The sequence below is a fragment of the Citrus clementina genome, unplaced genomic scaffold (assembly GCF_000493195.1).
Source record: "Citrus clementina cultivar Clemenules unplaced genomic scaffold, Citrus_clementina_v1.0 scaffold_5, whole genome shotgun sequence".
NCBI lineage: Eukaryota > Viridiplantae > Streptophyta > Magnoliopsida > Sapindales > Rutaceae > Citrus > Citrus x clementina.
In genome coordinates this window covers 34906475-34921078 of record NW_006262201.1, presented here as the reverse complement: position 1 = coordinate 34921078, position 14604 = coordinate 34906475, and the positions used below count along the sequence as shown (strand labels likewise).

At 32.3% G+C, this 14604-nt stretch overlaps 1 protein-coding gene and 1 pseudogene across 1 annotated transcript; both read left to right on the top strand.

Annotated features, from left to right (window-relative positions):
• The first annotated feature begins 4742 nt into the window (after positions 1-4742).
• On the top strand, positions 4743-10390 carry LOC18042623 (homeotic protein knotted-1). The gene is made up of 5 exons (XM_006433625.2): positions 4743-5744; positions 5839-5964; positions 6061-6199; positions 9552-9808; positions 9900-10390. Exons 1-5 carry the CDS (start codon positions 5334-5336, stop codon positions 10104-10106), a joined length of 1140 nt encoding a protein of 379 aa, XP_006433688.1. The 5' UTR covers positions 4743-5333; the 3' UTR covers positions 10107-10390.
• Positions 10391-11146: 756 nt separating this feature from the next.
• On the top strand, positions 11147-12143 carry LOC112098195 (annotated as a pseudogene).
• Positions 12144-14604: the final 2461 nt, after the last annotated feature.

The window sequence follows — 14604 nt, the reverse complement described above, 5'->3', positions numbered from 1 at the left end:
TACATGCGTCAATTAATTCATGAATCGTGATCAGATATAGCATCTTTGTGGTTGCAAGGCGGCTAGCTGGTGCGTGTCAGAAGAGGTTGCCCTAGGTCTAGAGTAGCTAGCTAGCTGGCCAAGATGACCTTCTTCTCAGTATTATTTTTTAAGATATTATTGCCCAAGATGACCTGCGTAGGTTTGATCGCCCGTGTTCATTATTCTCAAGAGAGAAATTTGAGGAAGTTGGTGATGTGGGTTGTTTAACCATTTGATCATTGTCAAGTATAATTGATTTTTTTATTTTTTATTTTTTTTGTGAGCTAAAGTCATAATATTGTTTTTTATGGTTACTTTGATTGGTTTAATAGCTTTACAAGGCCTGTTCTATAAAAGTTTTGATTACTCTACCATTAGAAGAAATTGATTGGGTAAGCATGTCACTTCAATAAGGATTGATACTTTCATTTACACAAAATTTTCTCTTAATTTAAAACCTTTAAATATAGAATTGGTGTTATTATCCTACGTCATTTTCCCACATGGTTATCTTACGGAGTACAGTTTTATTTTCCTAAGAGGCAAACATGTATAAATTTGGAAAAGAGCTTTGAGCGTACTTCTAATGACTAGCCACAGTCTCTTCATTGCTTATCTGCTTTGGGTTTTTTGAGCGATAAAACCTGGGATTTGTTTTGATAAGATATAAGATTCGACTCCTCAAATTAAATTTAGTTAAAAATAAGAAGTTACACTGTTTGGTTCAGTTAATTAATTCATTAGCAGCAAATTAAATAATAATAGTCATTCACAGTTTTATGGGGCAATGGACTTACCTTTTGTGTACATAATTACTTTGCATATTTAAGCTGCACTATCATGCGGTAACAAACGATTTATTTAGTCCTGGAACTGAGGAAATGACAAGGTGAACAGAAATTATATTAGTAATCCTTGCATCCTAATGTCTATTGATTACATATTGGCAAAAAAGAAAAAAAGGAAAATAAAAAACAGACAGGGATAATATTAAAAAAAAAAAAAAAGAACGAATATGTATATATGTATGTATATTATAATTTTCAGATCAGGATCTTAAGATTCTTTGATTTTATAATGGCAATGGAATCTAAACAATAGAGTGTAATTCCAAAATTTTGAGATAAATGCTTACGTGCTGATTCTGTATGAACAAGTAATGTTTTGTTCTCGAATTACTATATATCGAAGACGTGGGTGTGGAACAAGTTTTCCAAAATGCATTGGAAATAATTTCGATTCTTCTTCTTTTTTCTTTTTGAATAAAAATTTCTGTTCTTATAATAAAAAAATAATAGAGTTCAAGCACCAAGCTAATTGTAACAACCAGAAGAGCAAGAATAATTATCCATCCACGAAGCAACTTGCTAGCTATTTATATATGGATAAAAAGAAGAAAAGAGACATAAAGGGGAACGAGCCTGGCGTATTCTAGAAGGTTAATCGGTTGATAGTTGATACTTTAGACGTGAAAGAGCAATTTTTCTAGACTTAGCTCAGTATAGTGTTATGTATATAAATTTTTCGATCAGAATTCTCACACTTTATTAAAGTGTGGGATAGAATTTCACGCCGTCGTTGAGTCTTTTATAGCATTGTAAACTATTTCATAATGTATAAAAGTTCGTCTCGCATTTCATTAAAATGCGGAAATTCTCATTAAAAACACACTATATAGTATAGATCTTATCATTTCTAGTTTTTAAACCACTTTCATTCGAAAATTTTAGGATAATAGGTGACATGTAGGCATAGAATGGTTAGATATAGAGGCTGCACTAAGATTTTGGTTCAATGAGGAAAGCTATAATGGGGAAATGATAAATTTAATAAGACCATATATAGCATGTGGAAAAAAAAAAGAGCCAAATATAAAATGTGCATAGAGATAAGGTGAATTTCATCAAAACCTTTATCTTTTTCTAATTTTTTAACACAATTATGTCCTCAGTTGTAACGACCTATAAATATTTAAGGCAAAAAGCACGTAACTCCCATTAATACATAGAAAGAAAAAACATTTACTCGCTAACGTAGAAAGTAAAGTGATTTACCACATGGTTAATGACGGATATGGGCAGAAACTCAAGAAGAAATGAAATCAAGGTGCGTTTGAGATATTATATTGTATTGTATTAGATATATTACATAATAGAGTATTGCATTTACATGTATTAAGTTATAATACAATATTATGTTTGGTGCAACATAAACTATATTATATGAAATAATATTTTATATAATTATTTATATTACCATTAATTTTAAATTAGTAATATTTAAATCTATTAGTATTTAAGTATTTATATTAGTTATATTAAATTATTTAAAATAATTAATTTTTACATGTTCATTATTGTACCATAATCAAATAATGTAATATTTAATTATATTTTTAATATAATGAACATAAAATAAAATATTATTGAATATGAGTAATAAATTTATTATTTTTATTTTTATTTATTATAATGTAAAAAGAAAAAAATTAATGTTAGATATATTATTAGATAAAATAATATTAAATTACAAATTTATTTTTATTTATTATGATATTAAAAAAACGGCGAAAAAACTAATGAGTCAAACTGCCTATTAGGCAAAACGTATTATGGTGCATCGTAACGCATACTGATGCAGCATGCGGGGTGCAAACTGCAATATGACCAAAATATTAAGAGTTGTAATGTTTGGTGAATTTGACCAAAATATTAGACTTATTATTACGTGGCCCCCAGTAGTTCCATTTTACTACAATATGACCCCTAATTGGTAGAGCTGGCAAAATTTGACACGACCCGATTACCTGACACGAACACAACATAAATAAATGGGTATGGGTCGCCAAATTTAACACGATTATTAAATGGATCGGGTCCGGGTCAACACGATTTTTTTCCGTGTCGGGTTTGGGTTAAAATTCTTGACCCATTTACCCGATCAATGACCCGATTATATTTTCTATTTTAAAATAATTTACATATTCTTATCATTAAAACTCAAATATTAGAGATGATTTTCTTTTTTTTTATTCTTTAAAAAGGTGAATATAAACACTGTGTTTTATTTATAAAATTTTAAATAAATTTAGAGCTTCAATAGTGTAAATGTGTAAAAATTGATAGACATGTATATTTTATAATATTGATATATAATATTATATATATATATAATTAAAACCTCAATAGTGTAAATGTGTAATATATTGGTAGATATGTATATTTTATAATATCGATAAATTATGTATGTATGTATGTACATACGTATGTATGATAGTATGTAAATATTTGATGTAATTTTTATTCAATATATAGATATTAAACGGGTTATTGGGTAACCCGATTATTTTTCCGTGTCGGGTTTGTGTCTCAATATTTTGACACGATTATTAAATGGATCGGATTTGGGTCGACCTAAATTTGACACGACACGAAGTTGACACGACACGAACACGACCCGATGACCCGTTTTGCCAGCTCTACTAATTGGCATATTTGCTTTACAAATTTAACTTTTATTTTTTTGTCAATGTTGACCCTTATAAACCATCTTTTAAAACAAAATGGCACCTGGACTAAAGATTACGTTCTACCACTGCATCTCATAGTTATAGTTCCCTTTAAACTACTTATATTTATTAATTAGTTTCGGTTCTTTGAAATTATTAAGTATTAATTAAGAATAATCCTCTAAAAAGAGTATTGATTAAGAAGTAATTACTATCCGACACTATCATATAATTACTATCCGACACTATCATTCTTTGGGTGGTTAGTATTTTATAAATATAAGTTCCCTTTAAGTATTTTATTCCCTCTTCCAAATATAAGTCATCCCTACAATTAACAATTATGTCTACAATAAAAATCGCTAAAAGTTTTGATTCTAGCCAAGTAATCTGATTTATATGCAAATGCCTATAAAAAAGTTTGAAATTTAATCATTGGGAGCTTAAAATATATATAGCTTTTTTTTATTAAATGTACCATCTTTTCTTTTTCTTTTCTTTTTTTTAAATATAAATGTTCCATCATTGAATGCCGTGATAATGCGCACCAAATGTCTTTATGTATATATGAAATATGTTTGCTCATTTTTTATAAGCTGATTAAATCAGTAAGAAGATAGTTGATTCGACATAATGATTATAGGTTTTTGAGTTGTTAATAAAAAATTCAGTGAAGTTATTTCATACTAATGAAAAAAAGAAAATAGTTTAGATAAAAAAATTCTAAAATAATATTAAATTTTTATGATACATGTGTTGTTCAAATTTTAAACTTCTCCATGGATGTAAATATGGATTATTAAAAGGGATAGAAATATTCTAATTTATGATTTTAAATTTGTTAAAACTCAAAATAATTATTGAACTGTGTAGTTTAATAATATAATAACTGTAAAATTTATTAAATTATAAGATTTAATAATTAAACTGTATAATTCAATAACTTTTCTAAATTTTAATAAAATTTAGAATATTAGATGAGGTTAACACTATTAAAAGAGATGTTATAAACTAATAGCTCCAAGACAAATGACAAATGTGCAATAATTTAAACCTCTATAAACTAATAATGAATGAGGTAGCGGCTCTTTCTAATCCTTCTTTCCCCTCTCTCTCTCTCTCTAGCTAGGGACTATAAAAGCAAAGGTGGAGGAGTAGAATGTCAAATGAGAAAGCCCAAGAGCAACTAAAATAAGGTTCCTATAAAAAAAAAAAAAAGATAAAAAAACTAAAATAAGGGGAAATTATTGGATCGTCCGTGAAAGAAAGAAAGAAAGTGTAATAAAATATGAAAAAGAGAGAGAAAGAAAAATCTACAATCCATTAGCTGCCATATATCTCATGGTCATGACACTCTCTCTTCGCCTTTATTAGTTTTAAAATATTTCACTTTTCTAATTAAGGGAAAAAAAAAAAGGTCTTGTCAACCACTCAAGACAAGCAGCCGTTGCCGGTTCCGGCTAAGCAGCACCTTCTTCCTCAGTTCCCAGCGTCATGCGAGAACAATTCTCACTCTTTATATATTGATTTAATCTTTATATTTTTTTCGATCTATAACATGCACAAGTCCTGGTGCAATTTCACTTCAAGACCTCCTGGATAGACAGACTGCCGTTTCATTGCCAAAATTGCCCAAATCAGTAGATTCAAAATGGCAATGAAAAATCTCCTTTTTTCCTTTTGGTATAAATGACAAGTCTATACTCTCTAGGGTTTCTGTTTGTTTCCACTAACAAGTCCTACTGCTTGGGCTTGCTTTAGGGCTTCTATTTTGTTTCTTTGTTTCTTTTGGGTTTGTTGATAAATGGAGGGTTACAACAGTCTAAACGAGAACACGACTCCTAGAGGAAATTTCTTGTATTCGTCTTCTCAAGTTGTTGGATCATCAGCATATGGTCGAGCAAGTGATGGTCAGATGCCTATAAGAAGCAACAGCAGCAACAGCTTTCACCTACAATCAGGTGGCAGTACTTGTTTCCAATCTGAGCGGGCACCGCCGCCTGAAACACACACACATCATCCGACGATTGTGAAAACTGAAGCCAGCACTTCGCAGCTTATCTACTCTCTTAATATGATGAGAGAAGGGCATCATCATCATCATCAATCACAGCAAGAAGGAAATGAGAGCTCTGAAACAGAAGCTATTAAAGCCAAGATCATCTCCCATCCTCAGTATTCCAGCCTTTTGGAAGCCTACGTGGATTGCCAAAAGGTTATTACTTAATTAACTAACACGACGCTTATTAAGAGCTTGCCTATTAATTAGTTAACTCTCTTCCTCAATCTTGGCTGTTGCTTTTGTTTAGGTCGGAGCTCCGCCTGAAGTTGTGGCTCGGCTTGCAGCTGCTAGACAGGAGTTCGAGTCAAGGCAGCGATCGTCGTTGAATTCGAGAGACTCTACTAATAAAGACCCAGAACTCGATCAATTTATGGTGATTCTTTTTTTTAAAAAAAAATTCAACTTCTTTGACTACTGAGTCTCGTTAATTAAAGGTTCACATATTATTATTCCAATCAACAACACACAGGAGGCTTATTACGACATGCTAGTGAAATATCGGGAAGAGCTAACAAGGCCAATACAAGAAGCCATGGATTTCATCCGGCGGATCGAAACTCAGCTTAATATGCTTAGCAATGGCCCCGTTCGGATCTTCAACTCCACTGGTAATTAATTTCTTCTTCCTGTATTGTACACACACGTGTATGCATATCAAGTTTTGATGATGCTGCAGGTATGGGTTTCTTTTTGGCTGTTGTGCATAGCATAATACACAGACTGATAGTCTCGGTCTCTGGAATGAATAGTGCATCGGAAATGTCGTACCTGAAGCATTGAATAGCCAATTAACTCCCGTTCCCGGAGGAGGAAGCTTTGACCCATATTGCACGTTCCAATAATGTAGGAGAAATAAGTATACAAGACCATAAACCCAAACCTATTAAAACCCTAATCACGATTCTACAGTAGATTCTGTTACTTTATATATCGTACAAATACTCTTGAAAAGGAGCAGCTTAGATATAAACAAACCCAGTAGTTTATACTGGATGTAGCTTCATAGAAAAATGATTCTGCTAACAACTTAATGCCATTTTTAATTATTAGGGCTTCTGTTCCCAAAGATCTCGACTGTATCTTTGTTCTAATTCTACTAGATCTGATTCTATAGGTTTATAAGAAAATGCATATAATTGCCTCGATATGGTAGGGCATCATCTGGTCGTCGTTCCCGTAGTTTATTCTTTGCTTCGAAATAGCAAAAAAATATATCCATTTGTTTTTTCTTCAATAAAGTAATGAAATTTTGAGAGCATAGGGTGCTGTTCAAATCAGTGCTGCCCCATGTAGCCTGTACGGCTTTGGTCAGAAATTTTTATATTTTCAAATTAAAAATTCTAAATTCTTCGTATTTGTACAAATTATTGTCCGTTCACCGTTGGGCCGCTTTTATTTTATTTCTCAATTTGGTTGCAAAATTAATCAACAAATCATGCTTATTCTAAGAGTTGTTCCTGTATACTTTCTTTCTTGGCCTTGGAGTGGGAATAGTATATTTTGTTTAATTAGCCAGATTACTCAGAAATGACTGAAAGTAACTCATTTCACAAATTCATGCACTAGTAGAGAGAGTGCTCCTTTAGCAGCAATAACTTGTTTACGGAATCATGGTTTCTGAATCTTGATCCATGGTACAGAAGACTTGAAAGTAGATCTGGTGATGGTGTTAACTCTTCTCTCTACCTGTTAAATGTGTAATTAATTTCTTCTATTTTTTTTATGTACTTCACGGAGTTTTGGCAATTCGCCCGCCCAGGAAATGTACATGTTATGGTTCCAAAAAATCGAAGGTTTAACTATAGTATATACTCTAATCTATGCACTGCTTGTTGATTGGAGCTTGGTTGTATACATTAATATATGGTTTAGTTTAATGATTAGATTAACCATATAATAAGAGTAAAGGAGTTCGTTTACTGTCATCAAGCAGGCTTGAAATTACTGTCATCAAAAAAGCTTGAAAGTAGTTAAGAAAGTGGCTCTATTAGCGTCGTTGACTTAGATTGATATGTTCAGGCTTCAGTCAAGTCAGTCTATAGTAAATTAATTTTTAATTAACCATGTTTATATTATTCACCATATATGTATATGCCTCACCATCTGGTTGCCATGAGAGCTAATTCTGATTTAATTGGGCAGGATTATCTTTGATTTCTGGAAACTCAATCCAACATAATATGTATCATGCATTTTATTTTAATTTAGATTGATGGTTATTGTGCTGGATGGTCTGAATCTGATTGACGCTCCACTTACAATTAGCATCCATCAATCTCTTTCTCATGGCTTATTTAAAAGGTACTTTTAAAATTAGGTGGTATAGGAGCTTATGCATATAATCACATTGCAATGTTTAACTAATTACCTTAAAAATTGTGAAAATTAAAAAAAAGATCATATCACATATCTCCTCATCTGTGATAGGAATTTTGAGATTAATTTTAAAATGAGTAGCCAACTTAAATTGAATTGAGAATTTCTCTTCGTGCCTGCTTGAAACACAGATATATATGATTGTAGATTTGCTGCAGTAATACAGCATCTAAGCATAGGATGGTTTTTGCTCCAATGAACTCCCATATTTATCCCAACTGGTAATGTGTAAATGTCATGCTGAAGACATTAATGCCAATTAGAGCAAAATTTTAGGGCTTGTATTGTCGTAAGAAATTCAAGAATGGCAAGAAGAGTGTAATGATGTTTTATTAGTTAGGAGATCAATTAGTTCAGCTTCATGTGAAAGTTTGCTATTCTTAGACTAATAAAGAAAGAAACATTGAGTTTATCAGTGGTGCATTGCTGGTTTACTTTATTCTCATGGGTTTCCTCATGCTTCATCCTCCTAGAATTTGTCAACTGCTATTTTGGTGACCTTGATTGAGCATGAGTTGAGTAACTGTTGATTTACATGTGTTTCCACTTTGTTTCTTTGTGATGTCTTCTGTGTGAAGTGAGCACCATCTTTTAAAAAGAGAATTGGATGCCAAGGGCTAATTCTTGTTTAAGTCTTGATAATTTTATATTTGGTTCCGCCTCTTATTATTATTATTATTTTTGAGTATGGGTTGTGCTTTTAGGTTATTTGTTTACAATCTTATATCCTATATGTACTGCTGTGACATTATATTATAAAGTCAACCAGATTTATATACTTATATTTATTAAGCATAGTTTGAAAATCTACGCTAACTAGAAGTGATCTACCCGTTGCTAATATCTATAGAAATATATCTTCTTCTTCCACTTTTGTGAGGGGATCTTATACAGGGTTTGCACAAAGAGGAAAAATTATCCTTTTCATTGAGAACAACAATCCACCACTAGGTTTGAATTGACTGTAATGTATCATTTTTTATTTTTTATTTTTTTGTTTAAAACAATTGGTAACTTTTTGGAGATTAATATGCTCATATTCTCATACTGAGCATTTGTTCTCAAGTGAAATATGTCTTGTCTTGAAGGGCGGCATATAGCTTTTAAATGTTGCTTTCCTGTATTGATTAGATTGATGATGTAAGATTTATGAGATGACTCTGAAAATAGTTTCAGATGAGACACGTTCTAGGAATAAATGTGACTGAAATTAGCATTTTGAGGTCCATTAGAGAAAAATTAAATTCCACTGAGCACTGACAGTGAGGAAAAAAAAGTTGCTTGAATTGATCATGCACTTAATAATAAAGTTTTGTTATCTGGATGAGACCGTGTTAAGTTTAGTGAGAGTTCCTAAATGCTAATCCTGCGATTGGTGGTTATGTTTGCTTCCTATGTGACAAAGTCAACAGACGAAGTCACAATACTGTTCCTTCTTTTGACATTTTGGTATTTCCTTAGAGCTCATCTTGTTAACGTATGCATAGGAGCTCAACGGTTCTTGCAATAATATGCTGTTTGATGCATTTTAATTTTGACACCTGTCAAGGGCATATATATTGTTTAATTTTGACAAATGGACAGATGATCAGAAATGTGAAGGCGTTGGCTCCTCCGAAGAAGATCAAGAAAATAGTGGTGGAGAGACAGAGTTACCTGAAATTGATCCCCGGGCTGAAGATCGAGAACTGAAGAACCACCTATTGAGGAAATACAGTGGCTACTTAAGTAGCCTCAAACAAGAACTGTCCAAGAAAAAGAAGAAAGGGAAACTACCCAAAGAAGCCAGGCAAAAGCTACTTAACTGGTGGGAATTACACTATAAATGGCCTTATCCTTCGGTATGTATATCTATCTTCCTGAAATTGAATACTTGTCCTTTTTAGTTGGGCATTGTAACTCAAATTTGTTGTGATGATTAATAATTAACAGGAGACAGAGAAGGTGGCATTGGCTGAATCAACTGGCTTGGATCAGAAACAGATAAACAACTGGTTTATCAACCAAAGGAAGCGGCACTGGAAACCTTCTGAAGATATGCAATTCATGGTGATGGATGGCCTTCATCCTCAGAATGCTGCTTCTCTTTATATGGATGGACACTACATGGCTGATGGTCCATACCGTTTGGGACCATGATCATGGCCAGCTCACATACAAATTTTATGTGAGAGAAATAGGACGGTATAGTGCTGCTGTTTGCTAGTGGTTAAGTATCAAAGTGTTAGTCTTAATGCTACGTATGTACTATTTTAAGTGCTGTGAGAATTTGGTATTATCCTACAACTGACCTTATTATTCAGAAATCAATGCCTTTCCATTATGGTTGTGTAGCTTGTCTGCTATGGTGATCACTCTGGTTATGCAAATTCAGCAGGTGTTCTCGTAGCAATGTTTATTACTAAGGCTTGGGGATGTTTCTCATTTATGTTTTGTGTTAGAATAAACTGAAGTTTTAGTTTGTGATTAAAGAAGGTAATTATATAAGCTTGTATAACTTGTCCGTAAGATCTACTGCTACTACTTGCATCAAGTGTACATAATCAGATTAGTTGTACGAAGTTGATGTGCCTAGTATCTAGTTCTTGCTCCTCCCCCCCTCCCTTTTCCCCAAAATGCAAGTACCGTGTTCATGTGTTGTGTGATTTATCAATTCGAGATTATGGATAAGTTACAGGATGACTTATATTTTGTCCTTTTTGTAATTTTGATAGATTAAAGGATGAACTTATAGTTATAAAACTAACAATGGAAGACTTCTAAGATAATTAGCTAGGTTGAAACAGAAGCAACCCCGTCATTTATCCTTTATATTACTGACATTTTACCTGCAAATAATGATATTTGAACTCTTAAATTTATTCTAGTGTCCGACTTCTTAATTATCTTTGTTTATTTTCACAAACATCCTTACTCATTTTTTTTAAATTCAACTATTCGTGTGTCATATCTCATCTTCTTATGCAATTATGCCCGTTAATTTTTCTAAAGATTTTTGTATCCTTAAACACATTTGTAACTATAAATCACTTGGATGCTAAAGCCGTTTTCTTTGGCTGGAATTATTCATGTCCATACAATATTAATTTTAATTTAAAAGTCTTGACTCATTGAAATAAATAAATGAAATCAATACAAACTGCAAAAAATGTGAAAAAAAAAATGAAACCCTAAATAAAATGTTAAAAACCTTGGAGAGGATTGTTGAGTCATCGATTGTTAGCGTCAGTGTTCTTGTTGGCAATGGATAAAATAACTTATACCATTCAATTTAAATGAAAATGATATTTGTCCCGAGTCAAACCCCAAAATAGCACCATTTGGCTTAGAAAAAGACAAAAGCAACAAGAACCCAGCTGCCTTCTCTTTCTCTTCGTTTTACCACACAAACCGAACACAGAGCCCAATTGTAGAACCCAAAAGCAACGAGATGAATAAACTATATGTTTGTGTTTTCATTCTCCGCGACAGCTACAACCATTCACAACAAATTACTCAGGATTGCTAAGGATGTGGCTAGAGTTGTAGATTGAGATGAATAAATTATCTATGCCCTGATCTTAAGCGTGGGAATTTTACCGATGAAGAAGATGAACTCATTATCAAGCTTCATAGTTTGCTTGGAAACAAGTAATTAATTAAGCTTCTTCTCTTTTTTTCTCTGTTTTTTCTTTTTAAAATTTTTATTTGTTTTATTTGTTTAGGGGTGGGTTAATTTTAATTATTAGATCTTAAAAAAACTCCTTTTGGGGGGGGGGGGGGGGGGAGGGGGGGTTGTTTTGAATTTGTGTAGTGTGCAAGTGATTGTTGATAGCTGGAAGATTACTAGGAAGAACAGATAATGAAATAAAGAATTATTGGAATACCCATATCAACCAGAAGCTACTTAACCGTGGCCTTGACCCTCAAACTCACTGCCCCTCAACCAAATTCATAACCATAATAATTTCAACAAATACGCTATTAATAATAATGAAGAAATAATGCATATCACCACCCATTATCAAGGAAATCTCAACTTAGAGCTATCCATTGGACTTGTTTCTTCTGATTCTGCGGACTCAAAACCTTTGCAACAACGACAACAGCCGCAGTAGCAAACAAGCAGTTTGTTTGTATTGACAACTGGGTTTTCGGAGAAGGGAATTGTGTAAGAATTGTACAAAAAAATTCTAGTGTGGTGAAACGAAGAATAAGAGAAAGTGGCTGGGTTCTGTCGTTGCTTTTACCTTAAACGGTGTCGTTTTACAGAGGAGGAAAACAAAAACGAAACAGTAGATGAAACAACATTGTTTTATGGTCATTTCGGGGTTTGACCCGGGGCAAACATCTGTGTTGCAATCTAAAACATCTACTTCTGCGAACTTGTGAATAGTTGCGACGAGTGTTTGCAAAAGTAAAAAAAATATATGGAAAATGAGAGGAGAGATAAAAGAAATGATAAATTTGAAAATCTAAGTTGTTTTAATGGGTATTTTAGACATTTCAAGTGAAAAAAAAAAAAAGAGGTTTAAAGAAATAAGTTGTGAAAGTTAAATATCACTACTCTTTACTAGTTATTTATAGGGTGCATTTGAGATTGAGTTTAGGCAGCTGTAACTTAAAAGTTACAGTATTAAAGTATTTGTTAAACACTAATTGCTATAACTTTGAAGTTATATTGATATGGTTTTTCACTTATATCACAGAAAATTTATTATATCTTTAATAATTTTGTCAAAATTATTATTTAAAATTTATATTTACTACAAATTATTAATTTTTGTTTCATAATTATAATTTTTTTCTACATCAACAGTAGTTTTTAAGTTACAACACCTTAATCTTAAACATGACCATAATTAGACTCAAGTAAGTAAAGAGTAAATGGCCAAATACATATTTTATAAGAGCCCAATATCAACTTGACTACAACCATCAATCCTTGTGGTAATTAATCATCAACCTAAAATCGAGTGAAGCTTCTTACATCCCTCAAAAGCACTAACCTACTTTATGAAATTCATAATTTTACATTTAATGAAAGTTACATTGTTAACTTTTAACACCCCATATCTTCTTTGGACGTATTAATAAAAAAGACCATAATTAGGCTCAATTAAGTAAAGCTCAAATGGCCAAATAAATATTTTGTATAAGCCCAATAGCATTTCGACTTGACTACAACCATCGATCTTAAAATTGAGTAAAGTTTCTCACATCCCCCAAAAGCATCGACATTCTTTATGAAGTTCACAGTTTTAACTTTAATGAAAGTCACATTATTAAAACCTTTTAACACCCCATATCTTCTTTATATGTATTAATTAACTTTCTATGTGCTAGAAATTTCTAAATTTGAAATGAAAAAGCTTCAAAATTGAAAAAATTTGTAGCCAAAAAACTAAATACCCACAACATCCACCAAAGCCTCCACAAATTAAAATCGAGGAAGAGTAAAATTACAAAAACTCTATGGGTGGAGATAATACATTTAAAAATGAAAGGACAAAACGCCATTAAGGCTAAAGAAACAAGCAAAGCAAAATGAAAGAAAAAATAAAAAGAGAAAGATTGCCAAATTGGCAAAGAAAACAAAGAGATTTGGAGAATACTCTAGAATGTGGCTTGAGAGAGAGAGAGAGAGAGAAAAGGTTAGGTTCTAAGGTTTATTTTAAAAAAAAACTGAAGTAATATATGTTTGAGGTGTGAAATGTGAGCACAACCAAATGTTGCCTAGTGCGAATCATGCTCTCCTTAGTTAAGGTGTAGGAGATTAGCTCGTGGGAATTGAGCATGTGTGGTCGGTTGGTTAATGTGAAGAGGAATTATGAAAAGTCAACTATGGGGTTAGGTCAAGGCCAACCCGTGATTTTTTTCAAGATATCTGGGCACGAAGCCAGTTCATCAACGATCTTGTAGTGCGTCCATGCATGATCGTGTAGTGCACTCACTCACGATCATGCATCAATATTGAAGCAGTGATCTTGGCTGCCTATAAAAGTCTCAACCAAGTAAGTAAGTTTTTTCTCTCTTTTTTTTTTGCTCTGTTCTTATTTTCTTTTTGGACGAAAATTAAGCCACAAGTAAGGGTGGGCGTATTGTTTGAGTCAACCCGAACCGAACTAAAAATTTATTTCAGTTTTCAGTTCGTTTTGGGTTGACCCTAGAACCCATTTGGATTGAATTTCTAAATCTAATTCAATAATTCTCAATCTCTTCTGCCTCTCAATTTTAATTCTCACAAATCCATCTATGTGTCATTTAAAGTCTCAATGTTAAAATAAAAATAAAAAAATCTTAAAAAATGAATTAACACTACTATTGATGTCACTAGAAAAATCTAGCCCACATGAATATTATGATGATAATGATGATGATGATTATATGGCTGAGATGAGAGCCTGCCTTGATAACCCTATGAAATGAGAGTTATCATGACACTTTTCAACTTGAATTGGTAATACTTAAAGAGTAAATTATGTGTTTTTTATTGCATTTTATTTATATTTTGTATGAACGTCCACTTTAGTTTAATTCTAATAAATTGAGTTGTTTTTAGAATAATTTGTACTTAGATTATATGTTTAATTGTAGGTGACCGAAAACTCAAAATTTAAGGAATGAATGTTGTTGCAACAGACCTACAAAGACAATG

What these genes read in the sequence shown, in the direction of transcription:
- LOC18042623 (XM_006433625.2), top strand. Translation starts at nt 5,334, where the DNA reads ATGGAGGGTTACAACAGTCTAAACGAGAACACGACTCCTAGAGGAAAT. An exon ending in CCTACGTGGATTGCCAAAAG is followed by an intron (nt 5,745 to 5,838) that starts GTTATTACTTAA and finishes GCTTTTGTTTAG; the next exon opens with GTCGGAGCTCCGCCTGAAGT. An exon ending in TCGGATCTTCAACTCCACTG is followed by an intron (nt 6,200 to 9,551) that starts GTAATTAATTTC and finishes ACAAATGGACAG; the next exon opens with ATGATCAGAAATGTGAAGGC.